The sequence below is a fragment of the Hippopotamus amphibius genome, chromosome 3 (assembly GCF_030028045.1).
Source record: "Hippopotamus amphibius kiboko isolate mHipAmp2 chromosome 3, mHipAmp2.hap2, whole genome shotgun sequence".
Classification (NCBI taxonomy): Eukaryota; Metazoa; Chordata; class Mammalia; order Artiodactyla; family Hippopotamidae; genus Hippopotamus; species Hippopotamus amphibius.
The window spans coordinates 121,564,786-121,592,717 of NC_080188.1; the positions used below are offsets into that span (position 1 = coordinate 121,564,786).

The 27,932-nt window shown below is 43.6% G+C and overlaps 1 protein-coding gene across 1 annotated transcript; it reads left to right on the top strand.

The window, feature by feature from the left end:
* The first annotated feature begins 391 nt into the window (after positions 1 to 391).
* On the top strand, positions 392 to 8,999 carry LOC130848770 (pregnancy-associated glycoprotein 2-like). Its single transcript, XM_057727169.1, has 9 exons — positions 392 to 444; positions 1,527 to 1,677; positions 2,635 to 2,752; positions 2,853 to 2,971; positions 4,206 to 4,399; positions 5,323 to 5,439; positions 7,015 to 7,156; positions 7,244 to 7,342; positions 8,847 to 8,999. Exons 1-9 carry the CDS (start codon positions 392 to 394, stop codon positions 8,997 to 8,999), a joined length of 1,146 nt encoding a protein of 381 aa, XP_057583152.1.
* Positions 9,000 to 27,932: the final 18,933 nt, after the last annotated feature.

Genomic DNA, 27,932 nt, shown 5'->3' on the forward strand with positions numbered 1-27,932 from the left:
ACATCTCATGAATTTGCTAGGAAGACCACATGAGATCACAAATGTCAAGAATGGCCCCTAGCATTTACTTTTAGCCCATTACTACCACTGTCTTATCTTCAAGTTGGTAAGAGTCTCCCCACTCTTAGTTAGTCCATGCAGGTCAATTTCATTTTGCAGCAAAGCCCCAAGGAAGAGATTACAGTAGAAACCTATGTATTCTGAGAATTTTCCACGTGCACACCCCTAGGACACCAATGGAGGTAAAGATTTTATCGACAGGTTCATATTTCTTTTCAGGTCCATTGGTGGCCAAAAGGGGACAATTAGGGCAGGTCAGAGCATATATAACTAGGAGCTTCTGGCCACCACTGCATGCTCTTTCCTAAGTAATTTCAGCCCAGAAAGAAACATGAAGTGGCTTAGAATCCTCGGGCTGGTGGCCCTCTCAGAGTGCCTAGTCATGTAAGTACAGGGACTGTATGTGTCATCACCTCTCTTTCTGTGGTTTTCCTTGTCCTCTTATTCTTCCACCTATCAGAGTTAGAAGGAAATATACTCATTCCCTTACAGTCTTCAAGATCAACTCACACTTATTTATGAGTATCTTGCCATGGGCACCGAGAAGCCCAAGGGCTTAGAGTCAGCCTGCAGGGTTGCACAACTCTGGGGTTGCCAGTCACATCATGAGCTACGTGAAAGTGGTACTCTGAATTGTTCAGCGCACCACACCTGCCACTGTAAGTGTGGTCCTATGGAAGAGCACTTCTCCTGTATTTGCTTGTAGGTCTTCTCTCTGCTCTCTCTCCATTTCGGTGTGAATGTGTCTGTGTCTTCATCTCTGTATGTCTCTCTCTTATCTCTCCATCTCTTTGGTTTTCTCTGTGGGTGCAAAAATATCTGAGTTTTCTCTTCCTCTTTTAACTCTTCCTTGCTTCTCTAGCCTCTTCATTTCCTTATTTATACCACATCTCATGGCTTCCTCTCGCACCCCTCTCTTCTGCTTGGGCCCTGAAGAAAGATCAGGAAGGCTATTTCTAGGCTGTTTTACCTCTAACAAGGAGGGTGACCAAAGCCAATTCACAAACTCCCTGAATTTCCATTTCCTCCCCTGTAAAAAAGAAGATAATGATCCTCCTTCTACCTCCTTCCCAGAGCTTCTTTGGAAAAGATACAGTGGGATGGCAATACCAATGGTAATGGCTGCCCTTATTGAGAATTCTTACGTATCACATACATTATATCCATCATCTCACTTAATACCCACAACATTCTATATGGAGTTGGGGGTTATTATATTCTACCTTTTTACCAATGGGGAAATTGAGACTCCAAATGGTCATATGTCTTACCCAAGATTACACAACAGAACCAGCATTCAAACCAAAGTCTTTACCCTGGTCTTTGCATGGCGGCCTGATAATAACACGACACACATAAAAATTCTGGAAAAATACATTATCATGCAAAGTTTGACAGTAGTACAATAACAAGGACAGCTGATTACTGCACCTTCTTTGTTTCCTTTTCCCAAAATTTGGTGAAAGAATCCCCTTAACGAAGATCAAGACCTTGAGAGAAACCCTCAGGGAGAAAAACCTGCTGACAAATTTCCTGGAGGAGAACACTGATGACAGGTCCCAGAATGCCACTGATGACCCGAAAATTTCTCTTCACCCCCTGAGGAACTACCTGAACGTGAGTGTCTTGGGAGGATGCCGCTCCAGAGTGCCTACTGGTGCTCTGGCCTAGCACTGGGGTTCACTTCGAAGTACCAGGCTGATTGTTGGGATGGGGTTCCTGCAAAAAGCAGAACCACTGGGGGACTAGGACCCAGGGTAGAAGGTACTCTCATCCTGAGCTCTGGGTCTGTGGTGATTGGGCCCAGCAATGACCAGGGAGCAGGTAAACATGCATTTTTGTGCCAAAGATATGTCATTACTGTGAGAGAGATTGTTCTTTCTGAAGTAAGTTAGCCACAGAGTTACAGGCGAAAGGTGAGCCATGTCTGATCAAAAGATAAAGCCAACTGCACATCAAGTTTGAAACCCCAGGCAGAGGAAGGCCAGCCCCCAGTGATCCAAGAAGAACACCAAAAATGTTACTGAACCCTATGGTCTGTGATGCCATAAATAGCTAAGATTCTGGTTATTGTTACAGATTTTTTAAAATGTCTAATCTATCCTTCAAGAATGCATAGGCCAGGCTGAGTGATAGACAAAGAGTAAATTCACGTCCCGCAAAAGGACCAACTGAGTGGTGTTAATAGGACACAGTCTGAGTTTAGAGGAAGTGCCTTGGGTGACCTAAGAGGGCCACCTGGAGAAGGAAACACTCAGGCTGGGCCTTGAAGGGGAGACTGGAGAACTTCTCAGATGAAGGCACCCAGACTTCCCTGGAGGTCCAGTGGGTAAGACTCTGTGCTAAAACTGCACTGATACATGTTTAATCCCTGGTTGGGGACGTAAGTTAGCACATGGGGGAAAAAAAAAACAAAAACAAATGAATGCACTGATCTGAGCAGAGGCTGTGAGGTGGAGTGGTAGAAAGTGATTTCAGGAGACATGGGACACCTGGACAGACGCAGCATTCCGAGAATCATGGCCGGCCAGGGCAGCCAGGCCTGCCCTAACAACCCCTCCCCGGCCCCCATAGATGGTCTACTTTGGAAACATCACCATTGGAACCCCCCCTCAGGAATTCAGGGTCGTCTTTGACACCGGCTCCTCTGACTTGTGGGTGTCCTCCGTCGTCTGCTCCAGTCAGCCCTGCTGTGAGTACCTGCCGCTGACCCCCACCCCCACACATCTTACACTCACTCCTCCAGCCGCCTATCCTTGGCACTGAGGGCCACTTATCCCTTGTCTCTGCAGCTGCAAACAAGCGCTTCAACCCTCACTTGTCCAGAACCTTCAGACGTACAAGACGGCTCTTCACCCTCAAATACCACACTGGGAGGATTGTTGGATCTCTTGGCTGTGACACCGTTCGGGTAACTGAAACCAGAAGCTGAGTCACGACTGGCTCTGGGAGCTACCACTCCTTACAAAACACATGCAGCACCAAGTGGTCGGCCCCATTTTTCCCAAAGACCCTAGTGGCTGGCCCCCGCGTTGCAAAACTTGTCCCTGGGGAGGCAGGGCCCCTGCTGACACACACACTCCCAGATTGGCTAACCCAGAGAGTGGCTTGGGGAGTGGATTTGTAGCTCCTTTGCCCATGAGCAGCTCAAGGTTCATTTTTCTGGGAGCGGGGGGGGGGGGGGGAAGCACCCACCTTTCTGTTCTCACACTTTGTTGAGACTTTCATGGAAATAACATGTTTAATCCTGCAACGACCCCACAGAGCAAGACTATGATTAGCTCCATTATACAGAGGAGGGAACTGAGGTGCAGACCACCAGGGCCTTGGCAAGGTCAGGCATCTGGTAAGCAGTGGAGCTGGGCTGGCCAGTTAAGATTCGTGCAAGTGTGGGGTATTTGGGAGAATGAAAGTGATCTTGGGCTCCTGGGGGCAGCCGAGGTCTTCAGACATCTGGGCAAGGAAAGCAGGGGCCAGGGGAGGGGCCTGATAAATTGGTTCTCACTCTAGGGGGCTCTCGAGAGTCCAATAAAATCTATGGTCTGCCTCCACCAATGGGGCTGAGTACTCTCCACTCTCTGTCTCTGTCTCTGTCTGTCTTTGTCTCTGTCTCTATCTGTCTCTGTCTCTGTATCTCTGTCTCTCTAAGGCACACACATCCCCAAAAACATGTTGCCCAGGTGGAATTTTCATAAGAACTCTGGCAGCAACATTGTATACTGGGCTTCTGCCTTCCTGGGCAGGTGGAGAATCCACAATGCATTGCAATGAATTCAGTCCATTTCTGTCATCTGATCATAGTGATGCCAAGGACAAGACGACCCTGCTCTCTACTCATTTTGTCCTCAAGTGGGAACCATTTGGTCCTGTCCTGAGTCTCAGTTTCCCCACCTTTACAGAAAGCAGGAGGCCAATTTGACTCCCTTCAGAGAGTGTGTGGAGGAGGATCAGGGGTTGGTTAAAATCCACAGCCCTGCAAAAATAGAATCTGAATCCCTGTCCCAGCTTGGTCTATCCATCTGAGGTCCACCCAGGACACAGCCAGGCCTCAGGTTTTCTCTGTGTTCCTCATGGCATCTCCAGCCCAGATCAGTCCCAGCCCCATTTCCCAAACCTTTATGTGGGAACACTCTCCTCTCCCTCAGATCGGGAACCTTGTCATCCTGGGCCAGGAATTTGGCCTGAGCGAGAAACAAATACAGTTGGATCGTGTACCCTTTGATGGCGTCCTGGGCCTGGCCTATCCCAGCCTTGCACGCAAAAGGACTACCCCCGTCTTAGACAACTTGAAGACACAAGGCATCATTTCTCAGCCTGTCTTTGCCTTCTACTTGAGCAAGTAAGTCTGAGCTGGACAAGCAAGCACTCTCTGTAAATCAGGTGTAAGATCCTCTCAGTTGCATGAAAAATTATAGACCATCTGATCCAGAACCTTCCTGAGGGACTGTCTAACCCACCACAACTATGGCCACAGGGCTACATCTGGCCCTGCCACTGGTTTCTCTAAATAAAATTTTATTGGAACACAACCATGCTCATGGGCTCAAGAGTAGCAGCTTGGTCCACGGGGGTAGATGGAACAGGGAGAGAAATTAAAGGTGTCAGGATAAAGGTTGGAGGAAAAGACAACAGGATTTGCTGATGAATTTGATATGGAAGGAAGGAGATGGATGGCAGGAATGTTTACTTCCTCACTAACATTTAACCAAGAGCCTAGGACCAGCTACAAAATTGACAGGAGCTAGTACAAAATGAATACGTAGGACTTCCTGTTCAAAAAGTATTAAGAATTTCAAGACAGGGAGAGCAAAGGCATGGGACCCTCCTGAGAGTGGGGCCCCATGGATGGCCCAGGTCACAAGCTTATGAAGCCAACCCTGAGTTAGCCTGAACCCAAAGCCTTAATGTCTTCCAGCCTCGGCTTTTCTGAAAAACAACAGGCTACACAAAGGGGAGGCCAGACCCCTCGAGCCTGGTGGCTCTGAGGGTATCTCTGAGCACTCTGGTTGCCGGAAAGGACCAGGCTCTCTTCAGAAGGATGAGTGGTCGGAGCCTGGCCAGCTTCCGGGCTTCGAACCTCTTCTGTGCCATTCATTAGCAGGTGACCGGCCTTTGCCGGGCAATTAATCCCTCCATGCCTCAATATCCACATCTGTAATACGGGGACCATACTAGTGCCTGGTGGGTGGATAAGTGCAGCCCTCAGACAGTGAGTGCTGTTATTCTATGACAAGGAGCCCTCCCTCCTCCTTCTCTCCTCAGCCAGAAGGAGAATGGCAGCGTGGTGATGTTTGGTGGGGTGGACCACAGCTACCACAGAGGAGAGCTCAAGTGGATACCAGTGTCCCGAACCCACCACTGGCAGATAACCATGAACCGGTAAGCCTCTCCCTCTAATGGGCACCCCAAGTTTAACTCCCACATGTGCACATGGACACATGCAGACACACACAAATGTACACAAAGACACACAGTCACACAAAGAGACATACGCTCCACGCATATAAACACACACAGGCACATATATAAACAGGCACAGGAACACAAATAAATATACACAAACACACAAAGACACACATGGACACACATGGACACAAACAGAGACACACAGGCACAAACACACAGATACACACACAGACACACAAGCACACAGATACACACACGGCCCACAGGATCATATCACCCCAGATCTCCCATCGACGACCATGACCAGCATCCTGAACAGGGTATGGAGACATGTGTGCAGCCTGGAGAGGCCTGCACCCACTGCCCTTTGAGGCAGCTGGCATGGTTTGGGGACCCTAAAGTGTGAGGAAAAGAGGATCAGGGAGAAATTCACCAGCATAAACAGGCTTGTCATCAGATGACCAACTCTCCAGGGCTACCGGGACTGAGGGAGTTCGTATTACACAAAACTGCTAATTGAAACACAGGGAAAGTCCTGGACAAACTGGGAAAACTGAGTCCTTATGGAGAAGCTTACCAGCAATGGAGAGAGGTGGGCTGCATTCTTGAGACCAGAACACAACTCATACAAATAGACACTCCCCCAACCCCTTGCCACCCAACCCCATATCCTGGGCACACAGTGGGGCAGGGGCTGTGACAGAGAGAATCAGGAAGCTGGTATCACGGAGTGGCCTGAGAACAAGGGGCAATAACTGCTGGGATTCTGTGTGATACCTTCAGACAGAAGCTTACGGGTCCTTTGGAGGCCCCCCGGGATAGATTTGGCATCGCCTGGCCAGTTGTCTCAGTGTCTAAGCCAAGTGAGGGGGCTGTGCTGGGAGTCAACCCCTCCCAGGGCAGCCTGTTTTTCCCTTCTCAACACTGTGAGCATCTGCTTCTCCAGAGAATGGCAATCTTCACTGCGTGGGTTGAACCCTTACTGCTCAGACACCAGACACAGGACTCTGGTTGTTCCTCATTCATTTCTTCACTCCATTCATTCGCTCACTCAACAAACAGACATTGTGCATTCACTGGGTGCTGGGCACTAGTTGCACTGACCATACAACTTGCTCTTACGTCAGGTGAGGCAGACATACATGAAATGAGTCACACAAATAATGAACTACCATTTTGGTACTTCTACAAATGAGGAAGAGTGTAGACAGAGAGACCAAGACAGGAGCCTGATCTAATGTGGGGGAAGACGTCCTTGAAAAAGTAACCTTGAAGCTGGAACCTGGAAGAGGAGGATAAATTAGCTAGACAAAGGGGATGGATGTCTTCTTTGAAGGGCGACCAGCACATGCCAAGATCATAAGGCACAAAAGAATCTGCTACATTCAAAAATTGAAAGGAAGTCCAAGAAGGTTACATGACCAGAGCAAAGGAAAACAGATTCAGGACATGAGCTGAAGGGCTGTTTTGGAGACAGTCAGGGAGGGAGGCAGTCATGGGGGAGACATCAGAGTGATCCTGGTGCCCCCTTTTTCCACTGTCTCTCAGCATCTCCATGGATGGAGTGGCTATTGGTTGCTTCAATGGCTGCCAGGCCATTCTGGATACCGGGACTTCGTTGCTGGTTGGCCCAACCACAATGGTCACCACCATCCAGAAGCTCATCAAGGCCATACCTTTTGGTCGAGAGGTGAAGTGACATGCTATGTGGTCACTCCGGGGGCTCTCCACACACCAAGGATCAGCTGGGACAACTTCTCTCTGCTTTCTCTAACAGTACATGGTCCCATGTAGCAACATCACTCAACTGCCTACCTTCAGTATCAACATCAATGGCTCTGATTACCCAGTGCCCGCTGAAGCCTACATTTGGAAGGTGAGGGGTCAACCCTGGGTGCTAGTTCTCAAATTTGGGACTGGCAGGAACCTTTGGGCTTTGCTGGGAGGAGAGGGCCCTCTGCAGGCCAAGCCACACCCCTGCAGATGCTGCTGAGCCCCTGTGGTTGGTCCAGTGTCTCCCATGAAACTAAAATCTTGAGAGTAGAGGGCAGACTGGACATCCATCATCCTGGCATAAATGGAGACACCACTCCGTACTGGCATGGTGTGAGGCACAAGAAAAGGGGAAAAATAAGGTCCACTGCCCTCAAAGAGCCTCAGTTCCACCAGAGCCCTCAAATGGATGAACAAAGAAAGTCAGCTCAAGCAATCCCTGAAATAGGCCAAGTGACCAGTGGGGCTGGTTGGGGACAGTCTCAGTGTGTTGTCTCAATGTAATGATTAACAGTCTCCCTTCCAATCTCCAGTGTCCTGGTGGATGATCTATTACATGGTTCCGCTAGTCCTCAGCTGTAACTTCCCCTTGCTAAGCCCCAGGTCCCCCTCTGTGAGCTGGGCTTCCAGACCCCTCTGTGGGGAGGTTGGATGCTCACCTGAGTAAAGGGTGCGCAGTGACTGCACAGCCCCAGCACAGGGTTGAGGCTTAATGTCAGCTCCTTATGGGTCTTCAGAGGAGGCCAATGGGCTCAAAGAAGGCTTTGAGGAAGAGAGGGAATTTCAGTAATTCAAAACCCCCAGACTCATGGAGGCATGAGGAGGCCTGCTTGGGTTGAGGCAAATCTACACTGGACTCCCTACAAATGGCACTGCCAGGGGTTGTGCCAAGTGGTGCCACGTCCAGATTAGGGGTGATGAGGGCTAGAGACGAGGGGAGCACAAGGTTAAGTCACCAAACCCAACCTGGGGTGGCCAGGGAGGGTGAGCATGGGTCCAGGAAGTCTTTCTAGAGGGGTGGAGCACAGTCTTAAAGAAAAGGGAGGGGAAGAGGGAGAAGAAAAGGCATTCTCTGCAGAGGAAACACTGAGCATGGGTCAAAGGAAAGAAACAGGGGAACTACAGGCCATTCTTGTCCTTTTTTTTTTTTTTCTATTTAAGTATAGTTGAGTTACAAAGTTCTGTTACTTTCTGCTGTACAGCAAATTGACTCACTTATATAAATGAGTCAATTTGCCGTATATATATTTGTTCTTTTCCTTGTTCTTTTCCTTATTCTTTTCCATTATGGTTTCTCAAGGGATATTGAATATACTTCCTTGTGCTATACAGGAGGACCTTGTTGTCTATCCATCCTCTGTATACTAGCTTTCATCTGCTAATCCAAAACTCCAATCTTTCCCTCCTCCACCCCCATCCTTCAGGGCAATCACATGTGTTGGCCGTTCTTGTTCTTGGATGGGCACCCCCCTTCCTCAGCTTCTAACAAAGCCACTTGCTTCTTATTAATGAAGGGACATTGATCTGAGAAGCTGCCATTTCTGGATAAGGAGGGGGGTGGCAGGTAAAGACTCAGGTTGACAGGCATGCATTGCCATCTTCCCCAGAGCCCTAAGGGCCCCTGTATCATCAACTTTCGAGAGCACCCAAAGCCCTTGAAGGACCCGGAAACCTGGATTCTTGGTGACGTCTTCCTGAGGCTGTATTTCTCGGTTTACGATTGGGGAAACAGCAGGATTGGCCTGGCTCCCGCAGTGTAAATGCTGGGGCTGCTTCAGGAATCAATCAGGCGCACTCTAAACACACACTCACTCACACATACGGCACTCCCGCGCAGGGATGGTTGTGGACTGTGTTTGGTGCTCTGCAAAGCCCTATTCTAAGTAAAGAAGAAAGGATTCCATTCCCAATGGTGCTAATACAAATGGGTGCGTCTCTTTGGGTTCGGGAGGTGCTTCATAATCCAGCAGGATCTAGAGCCTCATGTGAACCACTAGTAAAAGGAGACCAACTCCAACTGGCTTCAAGGAAAAGGGAGACTTTTGGGAAGAATACGGGGGATCTGGGACACAGACAGCAGAGCAGATCCACACATCTCAGTGAATGGACCCAATAAATCAGAAGCCATCAGCTCACTCTTTCTCTCCGTCCCTCTTTCCCTTCTCTCATCTTTGATTCTCTTAGCCTGACAGCATTCTTCCTTCAGGCTTCTACACATATATCTCCAAGGGGTCTAACCCATAAGGAAAGAAGCTCAGAAAATGTCAAGGTACCAGGGAGGGCTCTGATTGATCCATGTCAGATCAGGTGTCCAGCCCTAGATAAACCATCCTGGCTGGGGACATGGAGGATTATGATTGGCTTTACTTGGTTACTTGTCCCTGCCCAACATGATTGACACTTTCCTCCAGCATCAATGGACTGGGGCTGGGGAAAGGCAGCCCCAAAGGAAGTGCCAGCAGGATATGTTACACCATGGAAGACATAGTGACACCACCACCAATTCCATCACCTCCTCACTCATAGGGATAATAAGGGATAACAAAAATAGATTCTATTCTTCCCATCTCAGAGGACTTTTGGAAGTGGCCTTCTCCTCCAGGGGAGTTCTGGGTGAGGCCCTTCAACCTAAGATAACTCCCCATGTCCCCACACGACAAGCACCAGGTCACTGCCACCCACACCTGCAGTGTCCTTTCAATTCCCATATCCCAAGAGATAGAATGTGAATCCTGCAGCCAGCCCCACCTCTCTAGGGCCAAGGATGCCCCTTCCATTGGCCTCCAACACAGCTGGGGAGGATGCCATGCATGTAAAGGGGGACCCAGGGTGCACAAAGCCTTCAGCCTTTCTGAGCATCCTCTAGTGGCAGAGATACAAAGCATTTGGATCAAGCTGACATGGTTTGGTGCATTTGGAGTAGAAGCATCACTTCTATCCACACGGAGACCCTTGGAGGGGGCCCAGGCTGAAGATAACAAGGGTCAGACTGGAGGGAGACCCAGATGAGGGAAGGAGCAGGAAACAATACATAAGGTGGAAAAAAAACACTCCAATGCAATACATAGTATGAGCCTTTACTCAGGCAAGACCAACATCAGGGAAAGGGACATCTCCCTTCCATTCTCATCTTTTCATTCAGAACCAATTCACTGAGCACCTACTCTGTGTGACGTGCTGTGGTGGACCCCAAGGATCGAGGGTTGGGAATGATAAGCTTGAGGTGAGTGAAAGAGGACCAGTTGCAGAGCTGATAAAGGGAGGACACGTGAGAGCAGAACAGTTGTTTTTTTTTTTTAATACTAAAGATCATGATCTGGGCTTAATGGAGACTCACATGAACAGCTGCTCAAGCTAATTTTCTAAGTGCTCTTCATGGAACCAAAGCAACGTCTCCCTGTTGGTGAGAAACCACCAATACAAGTAAGAGTAATAACCCTGGTTAATTACATGTACCATTTCACTGTCTCCCCATGAGCCCCTGCAGGGCATGACCCCCTGACAGAGATGAAGGATGTCTCCTCTAGGCTTCTGGCCCCAGAACTGGTGACAGGCACATAGTAGGCCTTCAATAAATACATGTTGAATAATTGAATGGATGAATTCACAGATACTTCCACTAGCACACACTGCTGCATCCCTCTTGGGAGACATATGGTGTCAGCATAGCTTACTGGATAATATCAACCAGAAAAAGTCAGGCTTTGCTTCCCTACATGAGCCTAGGGCTGAGGCTGGAGCTGTGTCTGTTAATGAGTCCACTGTTCCTGAGACTCTATATTTGTAGCCTGTGCTCCCAACATGAGGATAAACTCTGATCTTCATCCATTTTTTTTTTTTTTTGGTCACACCACACACTATCTGATATCTCAGATAAGCGACCAGGGGTCAAACCCACTTCTGCTGCATTAGAAGCATGGAGGCTTAACCACTGAACTGCTAAGAATGTCCCAATGTCAGATCTTCAAAACAACAATCTTCCCCCACCTTCCACTTTTATCGTTTACCCATTCCAGACCAGACAGACGTATAGCCACCAGTGAGAGAAAAGGTAGAAAAAAAAACAGGAAAAGGATAAATCACAACATTCTTAAAACAGTGTCAATTGATACAATCTTTTTGGAGATGAATTGTGCTTAAAATATGTATGGTCTTTGCCCCAGGAGTTTTGCTCCTAAGGTTTATTGTAAAGTGATGGTCAGAAGCACCCAAGACACAAAAAATCAAGGATGTAGTCCTCAGAATCTCGTACAAAAGGGAAAATCTGGGAATCCCAAGACACATTAAACATAAAGTGTCCACAGCACAGATAGCCCATCATGCAAACAACCGCCTTCAAATTGTGCTTTAGGAGATTCTTTAATGCGAAGACACATCTTTCCAATATGACATTCAGAGAAAAGAACAGAATACAAAACAGCATGGGCCCTGATTTGCTAGGCACAGGGAAATCAATAAGGCATACTCGCCAGGCATTACATCCTGGAGCTTTTCTACCTGGGTTCAAATCCAAAATCTGGCACCTACTAGTCATCTAGTCATATGACCTTCATAAGTTGATTTCTGGACATCAGTTTCCTATTCTGTAAATTTGAAGTAAGGATAGCTTGTCCCTCACTAATCATCAGGAAAGTGCAAATCAAATGACAATAAACTACCATCTCACATCCATTAGGATGGTCGTTATAAAAAAACAGAGGATAACAAGTGTTGATGAGGATGTGGAACCCTGTAGACTGTTGGTGGGGATGTAAAATGGTGTAGCAGCTGGAGAACATAATGGAGATTTCTCAAAAAATTAAAAAGAATATTTATATTTGGTCCAGCAATTCCACTTCTGGGTATCTATCCCAAAAACTTAAAATCATGATCTCAAAGGGATAATTGTCCTGTCATGTACCTTGCAGCATCATTCACAATAGCTGAGATATAAAAACAACATAGATCCATCAACAGTTGAATGGATACAGAAAATGTGGTAGAGATGTACAAAGGAATATCATTCAAGTTTTTTTAAGAAAAAATTGATACATTTATTTGTCTTCGCTGGGTCAAAGTTGCACAACATGTGATCTTCAGGTGTGGTATGCAGCATCTTAAGTTGTGGCATGTGAACTATTAGTTGTGGCATGTGGACCTCCTTCCCTTCCCAGGGATCAAACACAGGCCTCCTGCATTAGGAGCATGGCAACTTCTCCACTGCACCACCAGGAACGTCCCAGTCATGACTGCTTATATACTTAAATTCTTTCAAACAATTTGATGTGATGCTAAAACTGAAACCATGCACCTCAGATTAGGATTTGATCCCAGGTTGCTGGGACTCAAATCCACCCCAAACCCAAAGTCTTCCAACTGAGATCACACACCTGGTTTCAGGACTTACTTAAGCTCAGGTTCTTGATAGCTCATCGCAGGAAGAATTTGGTGAGAGACAAACTGATAGGTAAGGAGTGGATTTATTTACACAGAAACACACTCCACAAACAGCGGTGTGCGATCTCAGATGTGAGAAAGGAACCAGAGTATGGGGTTGTCAGTTTTTATATGGGCGGCTAATTTCATAGGCTACTGAGGGAGAGGGGTATTCCAGCTATTTCAGGAAGGGGCAGGGATTTCCAGGAATTGGGCCACCACCCACTTTTTGATCCTTATTATTGTATTCCTGAGGCTTAAGGTCTGGTGGAAACCAACTTGTCCACCATCTTGGACCCATGTGGCTCTCCTCAGTTTATGTCATGTCATCGGGCTATATCATTCTTTCAAGGTTGTGCCCTGTCCCCTTCCCCCCTGTTTCATTTCCCCCTCAGAGATTTTACTCCCGTATTCTTTTTTATTAACACTTTTTTTTTTTATTTCTTGCCTTCCTTTAGGTCTCTGTTGGTGTACGTGGGCTTTCACTAGTTGTGGCAAGCAGAGGCTACATTTCATTTTGGTTCACAGGCTTGTTATTGCAGTGGTTTCCCTTGTTGAGGAGCATGGGCTCTAGGTGCGTGGGCTTCAGTAGGTTTGGCAAATGGCTCAGTAGCTGTGCCTCACAGGATCTACAGCACAGGCTCAGTAGTTGTGGCACATGGGCTCAGTTGCTCTATGGGATGTGGGATCTTCATGGATCAAGGATCAAATCCGTGTCCCCTGCACTAGAAGGCAGATTCTTAACCTCTGGGTCATGAGGGAAGTCCCTACTCTCATATTCTTCTGGGAAGCAGAATGGCAATTATGCATTCACTCTAACCGTCTCAAGGCTGAACAGGGCCATTGACTCTAACTGTTAGGGAGAAAAATCTCTGGATGCCTGATCTAGGAACCCCCAGGGCAGGACAGCTCCTTGTTTAAAGTTAGTATACACTGGAATCCTCACATAGCCATCATCTTCATGTGGAACTGTTGTAGTTGCTTCCATAGCCTGTCTATGAATGTCCTTAATGAAGAAGCACTTTTTCTACCACCATCAGAGTACAAAAATATCAATAAATGACAGAAGACTTACAAGGCATGGTTAAACATCTCATTACAGTATAACCAATAAACTTGTTTATAATAACCGGAATTATCAATGATTACACTTAACATACTAAATAATCCTAGTTAAATATTTCTCTTTGAGAAGCCTCAGGGGCTCTCTGAAGCACCCCACAGTTAGCTGGAAATCAAAAGAAACAATTAGAATTTGATATTTGTGAATTTTGACAAAAGGTTTTTAAACAGTAGGTCAGATAAGATCATTGGTCACTGTGAGACAATACTTATTCCTTAACCAAAGTTACAAATGATCTCAAAAGCAAATACATATCACTTAAAGGAAGAGACACTCATATTATCTGTTATTAAAAAAGGCATTTCAAGAACATTTTGCAGGGAGAAACCAAATTCAGTTTTAGCCCAAAATCCATTTACCAAGGAAATTTACTCCAATCTTAGAAAATCCTGACTATGCACAACTCTTTTCAGTACCATTTTTCTCATTCCTCTCACTTTCTTTTACTGAAAACATACATCTTACTTTCCTTAGAAGGTTTTTTTTTTTTTCATATAGAGTTACTTTTCTGGTTAACAAATATAACAGAATAAGGTGTTACTTGACCTCTAGTAAACCTAGGTGCAACAAAAGTATGATACTCAATATGGATGACTCTAAAGACACGTTGATATTAATCACACCAACAAGGTTAAGCCACTTTCAATACCAAATATGACTTTAGTAGTCAATATTTTCTAGATGACATGAACCTGAAATACATCCCAACCAGATTATTTTCTATTTCTGAGTACTTATATAAGCACTGAATTTCCTTTAAGTCAATTAAATAGAGCTCTTTACCAATTAATTTTTGGCAATACCACACACCTATGAGACACACATAGATACATATGAACACACAGACAGACAAACAAACAAACACTGACACCTCAGAGTTCCCATTCCAAAATTTCAGTCCTGAATCAGTTACAACATAAAACATATCAGTTACAAGAGGTTGGATTCAAATTGGCTTCTGGCAGATGGAACAAATCTAGGTCACCTAACTACATGGCTAAACTCTTTTTACTAGTGTTTACAGAAAAGACACTTAGGATTTATACTCATCCTTGACAAGTCAAATTCTAAATTACTTTACCCTCTTTTGTAAAATCTACATTTAAAAAGATGGCAGACATAAGGGTTGCCCAGAAGACATAATAGGACATTTGCATCTCAAAGGTACAACCCAGTTCCTCCTAGTTTGATTTTGTTTCCACTTTGTTTAATACTTACAAGCCTCTTGAATTCCCTGGTGAGGTAGTGGTTAAGAATCTGCCTGCCAATGCAGAGGAAATGGGTTCGAGCCCTTGTCCAGTAAGATCCTGCATGCCGCAGAGCAACTAAGCCCATGCACCACAACTACTGAGCCTATACCCTACAGCCTGTGAGCTACAACGACTGAGCCCACATGCTGCAACTACTGAAGCCCACACACAGAGAGCCCTGGGTCCACAACACCAGAAACTATTGCACTGAGAAGACAGCGCACCATAATGAAGAGTAGCCCCTGCTCATCAAAACTAGACAAATCCAATGGGCAGCAACAGAGACCCAACTAGCCAATAAATAGATTAAAAAAAAAAAGTTTGTTTAAGAAAAATACTTACAGGCCTTTTAGGATAAATTGGGAAGGTTTGGTGAGTGGTCAAAGGATTGGTTGGCTTTGGATGAGTTTTGGAGCCACATATCTGGTCCAAATGTACTACATTTGCAAAACAAGGACAGTTGTTTTTTTTTTTAAAGAATTGGATGCTTACCTCAATGATATTAAAAACCTGACATATCCAATCACCTATGTTGGAATGCTTACTTTCCCCCATTTAGCTTTCGGGAGAAGGCCTCTTCCAAAATTCCTATCAGGCTCTGAATATCAAATATGGTCAGCTTAGTCAGACCAGTGGCCTCTTATTTTGGTAATCTATTTGCACACATTTTTGAGGATCTTCCCTAGGTTTAAGAAATCTCTACCTTATACTTAGACACTATATAACCCTTTTTACTTCATAATCACAGGCTGGATATCTTTGGCCTAGCCCGGAACCTTGATATTCCACATTCCAGGGTCGACACTAAGGCCTCTATTTTAGCTTCAGATTTTATCCTTTCCTTTTTGCTTTTTGTTAGGACCATTTGGTGATGAGGGTTGTTCCCTTGCCCCTCAAGAAACAGAGTGGCCCCTAACTTAGTTAATAAATCTCTTCCCATTAAATGGATGGGACCATCAGGCACAAAAGGAGAGCAATGTAAAAACAGCTGGCCAATGATCTTGCACAAAAGGTGTTCCAGGGAAGTGTCCCCTGTCTCTTCCCTGACAACCCCATTATGATTTCCTTATGACAGCTAAGATTTCCAATCCTTTGGGTTAAGAATGAAAATGTTGCACCAATGTCTATGAGATATTCTATCACGTGACCACCACAATGATGACCACCGGACACGACATTAGTTATATACATGGTCACTCTAGTCAGAGCCAGTTTTGGTCTTGGGTCCCCATAGTGTTCTAATTGCAAAACCATTAATGTCCGAGGGGACTCGGTCACTTTCTGGTTTCTTGGTCATTCCCTCTTCCAATCCCTGGCTCTTTCCTGAGGGCACATTGATCACAATCCTCCCTTAGTGTCCCTTTTGTCCACACAGAGTTCACTGACCTTGTGTGGGTACCCCTAGGCCTTGTGGTCTGCCAGGGCCACATTGGCCCTGAAAAGCCAGCTCCCCCTTTGTTGGCTTCTGAGAAGACAAAGCCAGAGCCATCACTGGGCCATATGCATATTTTTCTGGGTGCATTCATCCTTTTCCACTATATCCCTATTACTGAGAACCAAATTAGCCAATTGGAACAAATTGTTCAACAGAGGTTGAGGACCAGCTGTTGTTTCTTGAATTTTGCACGTGAAGTTTGGGGCAGACTGGGCTATGAAATTCATAGCTAACAAAGCCTGAACCTCAAGGGAGGAGGGTCAACTCTTAGGATCCATAGCCATGTAGGGTTTGGCAGTTAAACTGCCCTCTGTCTCCTTCCTGGAGTTATCCCTCTGAGCTACACATGTTTTAAATGCCTTCAGGATCCACTGCCTAGATACAAGGCCGTGAAAAATTGAACATAGGTGACTTCACTCCATTATAAATTTCTTGACTCATATTATAGCCAAACCTGATGACATAATTGACTAAGATTTTTTCTTTGAATTCCTGTTGTCCAAATCTTTCCCAATCCTGGAGTGTATGGCCCAGAGGGTTATTGGTTGGGATTAATGCAGCCTGACCCACTTCAGACAAGCCTGAAGTGACATCTGTAAGTCCCAAGCTATATAAAATTCCCTCTTAAGTCACAATTAACCATGCAATATGGTCAAGTTTGACACTTAACGATCTTAGATGATATCCGTCCAATGTAGTCTCACAGCCAGGTATTAGTGCAAGAAATTCGACAAAGAAATGGAAGAAAAGCTGTTCCCAATAGTGTTGACGATGAGTAGGAGTTAGTCTATCTATATGTTGGGAATTAAGCATCAGCACTTGTGAGGGTCAGAGCGAGGGGTGTAAAAGCAATAAAAAGTACAATTTGCTGGTCACACAGGTATTCTGAGGTAAACAGAAGAAAGAAGAAGAAAGAAAGAAAGAAAGAAAGAAAGAAAGAAAGAAAGAAAGGAAGGAAGGAAGGAAGGAAGGAAGGAAGGAAGGAAGGAAGGAAGGAAGGAAGGAAGGAAGGAAGAAAGAAAGAAAGAAAGAAAGAAAGAAAGAAAGAAAGAAAGAAAGAAAGAAAGAAGGGAGGGAGGGAGGGAGGGAGGGAGGGAGGGAGGGAGGGAGGGAGGGAGGGAGGGAGGAAGAAAGAGAAAAAGAAAGAAAGAAAGAAAAAGAAAGAAAGAAAGAAAGAAAGAAAGAAAGAAAGAAAGAAAGAAAGAAAGAAAGAAAGAAAGAAAGAAAAAGGAAGGAAGGAAGGAAGGAAGGAAGGAAAGAAAGAAGAAAGAAAGAAAGAAAGAAAGAAAGAAAGAAAGAAAGAAAGAAAGAAAGAAAGAAAGAAAGAAAGAAAGAAAGAAAGGAAGGAAGGAAGGAAGGAAGGAAGGAAGGAAGGAAGGAAGGAAGGAAAAGAGAGAGAGAGAGGGAGAGAGGGAGGGAGGGAGGGAGGGAGGAAGGAAGGAAGAAAAATAGAGCAGGAATGAATAAGCATGTGAGAATGTGGGAGAAAAGCTCAGAGTGAAGGAGAAGAGTAAACAGATTAACAATTTCTCCTGGACTTGCTGTTGAATGTGTACACACAAAGAGGGTTGACACGTCAGTCAAACATGAGCAGACATCGGCAGAACATCCTCCCCAGCATACCTGCCATGTGATGTACTGAGGTACCAGATACATGGGCTCCAGGCTAGGCATTTACAACTCGCCCCTGTTTACACTAATGAGGCAGAGAAGAAGATGAGCTTGAGCCCAGGCATTCATTACCAGCCCCCTGTTTACATTTCCTGAGGCAAGAGACAAATGGGCTCCAGGACTGCATATTTATGACCAGATTCCTGTCTATATTTTGATATTTGCACTTCAATATAAGAAACAGCAATAGGAATAAGGTAAATAACTGAATATTGGACACATTTCTGGCATTGGCAGAGAGGGGCTAAACCCTTTTAAGAGATCAAGAGGTCATACACTTCCATCCTTGAGACAAGGGAGACAGTACACATGCACAGAAAAGCACCATGGAGGCCAAAAAGGAGCCACCCCTCAATACATCATGGTAAGGCTTTCCATAGGTCTTTGGGCTGAAATCCATCTTGGAAAAAAGGTGTGCACGCATGCTGGGAAACGTCCCGGAACAGGTCAGGTGTGAAAAAAGAAACAAGATAATTGACCAAAGGTAAACAAAGACATGGAAAACTGCCCTATATAAATGACTTAACTGCCTCTTACATTTTTTTTTTGGAGCTCTTTAATGGAATATAACTGCTTTCAACTGCTGTGCCAGTTTTTGCTGTATACCAAAATAAATCATCTGTATTTATTATTATATACACATATGCCCTCCCTCCCATGACTACCTCTCACCCTCCCTATCCCACCCCTCTAAGTCATCATCCATCATCAAGTTGATCTCCCTGTATTATGCAGCAGCTTCCTAAGTTATCTGTTTTACTTTTGATAGTGTACGTATGTCAATGCTACTCTCTCATTTCGCCCCAGGTTCCGCATCGCCACCCAACCTGTGTCCTCAAGTCTGTTCTCTACATTCGCATCTTTATTTCTGCCCTGTCACTGGGTCCATCAGTACCATTTTTTTTTAACATTCCACATATATGAGTTAGCATATGGTATTTGTTTTTCTCTTTCTGCCTTACTTCGTGCTCTATGACAGACTCTACGTCCATCCACCTGTGTACAAATAACTCAATTTCATTCCTTTTTTTTTTCAAGCTCTTTATTGTAAAATAATTGCTTTACACTCTTGTACCAGCTTTTGAGGTACACCAAAGTGAATCAGCTGTATTTATACATATATCCCCATATCCCCTCCCTCCCTCAACTCCCTCCCACGATTCCCTCCCGCTCTCCCTGTCCTGGCCCTCTAAGGCATCTCCCATCATCGAGTTGGTCTCCCTTTGTTATACAGCAACTTCCCACTAGCTATCTGTTTTTCAGTTGGTAGTGTATATATGTCTATGCTACTCTCTCATTTCATCCCAGCTTCCCCTTCACCCCCCACCCACCCCCACCCCGTGTCCTCCAGTCCATTCTCTGTATCTGCATCCTTATTCTTGCCCTGACAGTGGGTTCATCGGTACCTTTTTTTTTTTTTTTTTAGATTCTGTATATATGAGTTAGCATACAGTATTTGTTTTTCTCTTTCTAGCTTACTTCACTCTGCATGACAGAATCTAGGTCTATCCACCTCATTACATTTGGCTCCATTTCATTCCTTTTTATGGCTGAGTAATATTCCATTGTATACATGTGCCACGTCTTCTTTATCCATTCATCTGTTTATTGGCATTTAGGTTTCTTCCACATCCTGGCTATTGTAAATAGTGCTGCAGTGAACACTGTGGTACATGTTCCTTTTTGGAATATGGTTTTCTCAGGGTATATGCCCAGGAGTGAGATTGCTGGGTCATATGCTAGTTTTATTTTTAGTTTTCCAAAGAACCTCCATACTCTTTTCCATAGTGGATGTACCAATTTACATTCCCACCAACAGTACAGGAGGCTTCCCTTTTCTCCCCACCCTCTCCAGCATTTACTGTTTCTGGATTTTTTGATGCTTACCATTCTAACTGGTGTGAGGTGATACTTCATTTTGGCTTTGACTTGCATTTCTCTAATGGTTAGTGATATTGAGTATCTTTTCATTAGTTTGCTGTGATGTACATATCTTCTTTGGAGAACTGTCTGTTTAGGTCTTCCTCGCATTTTTGGATTGAGCTATTTGCTTTTTTTGCTATTAAGCTACATGTCCTGCTTGTATAGTTTGGAGATTAATCCTTTATCAGTTGCTTCCTTGGCAAATATATTCTCCCATTCTGAGGGTTGTCTCCTTATCCTGTTTATGACTTCTTTTGCTGTGCAAAAGCTTTTAAGTTTAATTAGGTCCCATTTGTTTATTCCTGATTTTATTTCCATTATTCTAGGAGGTGGGTCCAAAAGGATCTTGCTGTGATTTAGGTCATAGAGTGTTCTGCCTATGTTTTCCTCTAAGTGTTTTATAGTGTCTGGTCTTACATTGAGATATTTAATCCCTTTTGAGTTTATTTTTGTGTGGGGGGTTAGGAAGTACTCTAAGTTCATTATTTTACATGTAGCCATCTAATTTTCCTAGCACCACTTATTGAAGAGGCTGTCTTTTTTCCATTGTATATTCTTGCCTCCTTTGTCAAAGATAAGGTGCCCATATGTGCATGTGTTTATCTCTGGGCTCTCTATTCTGTTCATTGATCTATATTTCAGTTTTTGTGCCAGTACCATACTGTCTTGATCACTAAAGCCCTGTAGTATACTTTGAAGTCAAGGAGCCTGATTTCTCCAGCTCTGTCTTTCCCTCTCAAGAATGTTTTGGCTATTCGGGGTCTTTTGCTTTGCCATACAAATCATAAAATTTCTTGCTCTAGTTCTGTGAAAAATGTCATTGGTAATTTGATAGCGATTGCTTGAATCTGTAAATTGCTTTGGGTAGGATAGTCGTTTTCACGATGTTAATACTTCCAATCCAAGAACATGGTATGTCCCTCCATCTCTTTGTATCATCTTTGATTTCTTTCATCGGTGTCTTATAATGTTCTGCATATAGCTCTTTTGCCTATTTAGGCAGGTTTATTCCTAGGTAATTTCTTCTTCCAGTTGCAATGCTAAATGGGAGTGTTTCCTAAATTTCGCTTTCTGATCTTTCATTGTTGGTAATAGGAATGCAAGAGATTTCTGTGCATTCATTTGTATCCTGCTACTCTACTAAATTCATCATTTAGTACTAGCAGTTTTCTGAAAGCTTCTTTAGGGTTTTCTATGTATGAAATCATGTCATCTACAAAGAGTGACAATTTTACTTTTTCTTTTGCAGTTTGGATTCCTTTGATTTCATTTTCTTCTCTGATTGCTGTGGCTAAAACTTTCAGAACTATGTTGAATAATAGTGGTGAGAGTCAACACCCTTGCCTTGTTCGTGTTCTCAGAGGGAATGCTTTCAGTTTTTCACCATTTAGAATGATGTTAGATGTTGGTCTGTCATATATGGCTTTTATTAAATTGAGGTAACTTCCTTCCATGCCCACTTTCTGGAGAGTTTTTATCATAAATGAATGTTGAATTTGTCAAAAGCTTTTTCTGCATCTATTGAGATGATCATATGGTTTTTAGCCTTCAATTTGTTAGTATGATGTATCACATTGATTGATTTGTGCTTATTGAAGATTCCTTGATTTCAGGAATAAATCCCACTTGATCATAGTGTATGATCTTATTAATGTGCTGTTCGATTCTCTTTCCTAGTATTTTGTTGAGGATTTTTTGCAACTATATTCATCAGTGATATTGGCCTGTAATTTTCTTTTTTTTCGTCACATCTTCATCTGGTTTCGGTTTCAGGATGATGGTGGCCTCATAGAATGTGTTTAGTAGTGTTCCTCCTTGTGCTATATTTTGGAAGAGTTTGAGGAGGATAGGTGTTAGCTCTTCTCTAAATGTTTGATAGAACTCTCCTGGGAAGCCATCTGCCTTGGACTTTTTTAACCTACTCTTAACTATACTCCTCTTCATTATGGATGATGCCCACATGCTATTTCTCTGGGTGTGCATCTCTGCCTTCCTTCTGTCTTAACTAAACAAATTGTTTCTCTGTGTGTTCTCCCATTGATTGTTACGCCATGTCTCCAGTAATAAACTTTGTATCTGCTTTTAGAGTTTTGGCCTTCATAAGAAATGCATTTTTCACTGGGGACAAGAGCCAGGGAAAAATAGCTTCTATTCTCTAGCTCTTGCTGGTCTGGTGGCTAGGACCCCTAGTTTTCATGAAGGTGACCCAGGTGCAATTCCTGGGCAGGGAATTAAGATCTCACTTCATCCCACTGTTCACTGCTGCTTCTCTGGGATCAGATGTTGCTGAAACCCAGGAATTTAAGGTAAACTGCAGGTCTTGGAAACAGCTGGCTGGAGACTTCTGACTTTCACTTTCTCTCCCATGAGAACTTGCTTGCTCTCAGCTCTCTCCTTTGTTCTCTTTCCAAGACCACAGGGCTTAATCTTGGCTCTCTCAGCTCAGGAGTCGAAGGGGTTTCTTCTCTCACTCACACTCTCTCTCTTGTTCTTTTGCTTAAACTTTCCTCTCTACCCAATCTCCTCCTCTTCTCTCTCTCTCTCTCTCTCTCTCTCTCTCTCTCTCTGCCTAAACTACAACTCCCAGCATGCCCCATGCCCAAGCAGTTCTTTTTCATCAGCAAGCAATTCCCCTGGAGCCTGAGCTCAGTGTCTGAGGCTCTCTCCTACCAACTGCACCCTGCTATGCACCACACTTTATTTCTCAAGGAAGAAAAATTACCTCCCAGGGGGCCCGCTGCCTTCAAGTGTCTTTCTCCTCAAGAAGCCTGCCAGGTGCACACCCCACCATTGACTTTTTTTTCCTGGGATTTTCTAACCTACTCTACTAAGGAAACAAGCTTTCTTTTTCACATAAGCTTTATGTCTCCTAAAATTGGACCTTAGATGCAAACAAACAGTGCGATAGATTTGTTGTATCTCTGCTGATTAATCACCCACCTGACTCTGTGTCCAAAGATCCTCTATGGGAATATTCCCATCTCTCAGCCCTCAGATCCTGATCCCTGTGGCACTTTCCATTGTGGCCAACTTCAGCTCCTCTAGGAGTTCCACCTTCACTCCAGGCCTTAACACCCCATAGCCTATAACAGACTACCTATTGGGCTGACCACTACCAAACCACCTATGTCCTAGGATTTATAGATGCTCAGTCTCCAGGAATACACTCCACCATAGTAGGCCCTATAGACAAGGGATTTGTCCTAAGAAAAGTTCTGGCAACCGGTCTGCACTGGTTCAAAAGCCCTTCTCTGTCCGTGCTGGGTTGGGTGCATTGTGTGAGGCTTCAATGGGGGCCAGAGACGTCTGGTCAGGATTCAGTGGGCAAAAATGCTTAAAACCGCACCATGCTTGAAAGCAATTAAGGGGACAACCCAAATTCCTTCAGGCACCAGCCTCCTAGTAAACACTTCTAGGATGCTGGATTCCATTCTCGGAGCACTGCCTTATTCTTGACATGGGAGGATCCCCTTTCTAAGCTAAATGAGCTGAGAGAAGAGAAAAACTTAAGATTCCACTGTAGCAGTGCCTAGCCTTTATTTAAGTTGGGGGATGGTAAAATGGCCTGAAAATGGGTCTCTTACAATTAGACCTATATCGCCACAGGATGGGAAAATGGACTGAGGTTCTCTTTTGTTCAGGACTTTCTCCTACAATAAAAAGGCTGAGGAATCAGAAGAACACTCCTAACATTCTAAACAATCCCCTTCCAACATCTCCCAATGCTCAGTGGATAGGACCCATCTTCCCCTACTCCTGAAATTTCCCTTACTCATTCAGATTCTTCTGATCAAACAAAGACCCCACCTCCACAGAGGACAATCCCTGATGGGACAACATTTTATTGGCCAGGCTGCCCCTGTTATCACAGCCAATTTTAGTACTATCGCCTTAAAATTTGAGCTATGAAACCATGACTACAGAATAAAAAGGATGACTTTTAATAGTGCGGACACAATATTCTTTAGCCTCCAGAGAAAACTGGTAAAGATACAACTTTTTACATGTCAAAACTGCTTCTTTTTTGCATATGCAATTTAAAATGGCTAGATTGTGAAAATATTATTTTCAGAATTCTGAGGCTGACAGAACAAAAATATGTCTAGGGGAACGTTTGAAGTTAACTCCTATCAGGCCCTTGAGATACAATCACAGCCCTCATTGCCTGAGATTTCAGCCTTGGGGTAATTAATACAACTTCAAGTCAAGGGAAAGAAAAGGGGGTGGAGGGAGGGGAGGGGGCCAAAAGGCATTTTAAATCTCTAGCAGAAACTATGAGATCTCTGTCTGTCTGCATATATGTATATGTCTCAGTATGTGCCTTTGTCTTTGGATAATATTGCTGAGGTTAATTCATAAATGAGCTCTATTTAATTGGCTAAAAGAAAAGTAAGCATTTACAAATCAAGCAGTTCTAAATACAACAAAAATTAGGCTGAATAAATTTCAGATTGATGGAAACTGGGAAATATTTCAATATTAAATTAATACCCGGTAATAATGTTTGTTAATCTAATTAATAGAGACGTCTTTAAAGTCATCAGCATTAAGTATAACACTTTTATTGTGCCTAGATTTAATATAGACTATCTGTAGCAAATTTATCAGTAAAGAAAATAATCCAATGTAAAGAAACATTTAGGGTAAAAATGCAAATGAGAAAAGAACTTGGGTGAACTTTCTGGAATAAAGCAAGATATTAAAATGTTAATTACTGAATATTGGTTTCCTTTTACACATAAACAAAAGGTTTAAAACTATTAATAAATGTGCTTGATGCCACACTGAGAGGTTTTATCCTATTTGACTGAATGTTTTAAACCCTTTTAATATTGTATGGTAATTGTTTGCTTATGTGGGTATTCTAGAAATTCTGTGGAGTTCCTAAAATTCAGAAATGTCCTGATAAAACATTATCAGTCACAGTTCTAGTTATTATCTAAAAATGTTGCATGTCCCAACAGTAACCAAGTTTACTTTATCTATTGCCTTGTAATCAGATTTTAAACATGCCTTCCTGTGGCTTTGATCATTATAGACAACTATGGTTTCAATCTGATGCCTTTGCAAAGATACTACTTTTTCAAGATTAATAAAAAGAACTTTCTAAGATTAAATAAAAATGAATTAGGTACATAAATATGTTTTTAACAGCACGCTGGTACCAGTTTGGAATTTGGTTGTCACTCTCTGTTAAGAAAACAAAGTTTTCTTGGAATGCTGCTTTTGATAACAGACTTGTGAATTACCTAAGCCTTTAAGTGATTTATATTTGCTTTTAAGATCTTTTGTTACTTTGGTTGAGTGAATAAGTAGTGTTTCACAATGATCTACGAAGAATATGGCACGTGTAGATAAAGTTCATTATGCTTCTACAAATATGAACATCTCGTGTGTCTTTTGCCATTCTGATGTCTTCAAATCATGACAACAGTCTACTTCTAAAACAGGGAATTGAAAATGGGTCAGCAAAGGCTGTAAAATAAAGTCAGGGCTATGGGAAATCCAAGATGGCCTTTGGCTTTTTCCCAGCTCCCTGACACACCACATTTTTTTTGTGTGTGGGTTAAAGCCTTTTGTGGTTGCAGGGCTGATGCCCTCACATTGAAAACAATAGTTATAATTGTGTTTTCCACTTGGGGTACGTCTTTTACAATATCCAGTGGTCAAGGTACCAACATCACTCGACTCAAACAGAACAAAAGTTAATTACGTGGGATTAATCGAACTGCTAAATATGAGATATTTTTTCTGAATTTTGTCTGACATATTTCTGGCTTTTCTTCTCTGTTTTTTGACAGATAAAAAGAAGCTCTTCTCCTCAAGCTACTTATGCTTTACAACAATTTGCTAATTTACACCTGTGGGTAAAATTAAAACATTAAGTTTTCTCTCTACCCGCTCCCTCCTGAGATTAAAACCTCTTAGATTCTCAGCAGCATTATCAGCTCCTCTGTGCTGGGAACAATTAAATCATACTAAGGATCATCAGCCCAGTTACACTAGAAAATTGGGCTTAATGCCTTACAAAAAATACCGATACACTATTTCCCTGAAAAATAAGGATTACTACAGAACAGAGGAAGATAACCTGGGTATATACTTGGCTGCACCTAAAGGAAGTTCTTGACTTAAATTCTTACTTATGATCTCACCAGCACTGCTGGCTATATTATTTTCTATATCACCTATTTCAAGAAATTGTTGTTTCTTGCATTACCAAATGTGTGATTGAGCCTCTAATAAAATGATGATATACACTTCCATGTGAGATCAGTGATGGTAAGAGTTTAACTCTAGATATGGAAAGATGAAACAACAGGGAATATTTTCCAGGATCATAAAAGACTAGACAGATGGTCCAGAGGTTTTTGGCTACTGTTAGCAGGGCCTAGTCAAGGAACAGCACATTGAGTGGCCTTCAATGAAATTTCACCAGACAGAGGAATGAGACTTCCCAGCACTGTGGGATGAAATGGTCATGAAATGCCCCCCAAAACATGGATAAACTTGTGGCCATGAAGGGGCCTTGCCAACTAGAAACTGACACTTGCCATCCACCTCTACAAGGACTAAATCATGGCCACTGCAGCTGCTGAACTTAAAACCCACCCGCCCCATCCCCCAAAAGAATGTCAGTGTAGAAATCAAAAAGGAGGCACTCTGTGCTCTGCAAAAAACTGGAAGAACAGGTCTCTGGATAGTTAGACACATTCAGAAAAAGATTTTATGAGCTCAAATTCTTGCATCTTCTCATAACTAGAATAACATGAACATCATCAACAGTAAGGTCTGCTTTGGCTATTAATGAGAAAATTTTCAGAGCAATATAACCTGTTATCTATGTGTTCATTGCACACCAAAGGTTAAAACCTACTTAGATGAAACTAGTCAACTGGCTACATGGCTACACATCTTCCCAAAGCACCAGGTCCAGACTAGGTTTCAGGTTTATTTTCCTGAAAAAAAAATGAGATCACTTTTTTCGTAATGTTCAGGGTTTCACTGCTGCAACTACTTCACACTGACTCTGTTATACCTACATCAAGTATACTAGGCTAATAGAAGAGGCCATCGAAAATGTATATCATCAAGCCCAATGGCTCCATTCCTTTGGCCAGGGTGACCCAATGTTTAGTAATCCCACGTGGACCCTGCTTACAATAATTTTTTTACTGATCTTTGGCCCCTGCCCTCTTGATCTACTTGTCTAGTTTGTTCTTTCTAAGGACACAAAAGTTTCCCAAACAAGGTGACAGTGATGCAGAGATTCCAGCCACTCTTCAGAACAGATCCTGCTGAAAAAACAACAGAAGTCACCCTGGGCCCCTTAATGAGACAGGACAAGAGCTCAGTAACCCCAACTTGGTAGGGTCTACAAGCCCCATGCCAGCATGAAGAAGCTGCAGAAGACAGACCTTCACCCTTTATCATCCCAATAAAGATCTGTTGGGGTTCTCATCTCTCAGGGGGGATTTGAGGTAGGAGATAGATGGGCTCCAAGCTAGGCATTTACAGCTGGCCTCCCATTTACATCTCATGAGGCAGAGAAGAAGATGAGCTCCAGGTTGGACAGTCATCCCAGCCCCTACTTTACATTTCCTGAGGCAAGAGACAAACGGGCTCCAGGACTACATACTGATGACTGGACTCCTGTCAATATTTCGATATCTGCACTTCAATATAAGAAACAGCAACAGAAATAGGGTAAATACCTGAACATTGGACACTTTTACGGCAGAGACAGGGAGGGGTTAAGCCCTGTTAGGAGATCAAGAGGTCATACGCTCCCCATCCTTGGGACAAAGGAGACATTACACATGCACGGAAATTCTCCTTGGAGGTCAAAAAGGAGGGGACACCACCCCATAATATG

Coding starts and splice junctions, on each gene's coding strand:
- LOC130848770 (XM_057727169.1), top strand. CDS start 392: ATGAAGTGGCTTAGAATCCTCGGGCTGGTGGCCCTCTCAGAGTGCCTA. Junction 445..1,526: donor CTCTCAGAGTGCCTAGTCAT/GTAAGTACAGGG, acceptor ATTTGGTGAAAG/AATCCCCTTAACGAAGATCA. Junction 7,157..7,243: donor CCATACCTTTTGGTCGAGAG/GTGAAGTGACAT, acceptor TTTCTCTAACAG/TACATGGTCCCATGTAGCAA.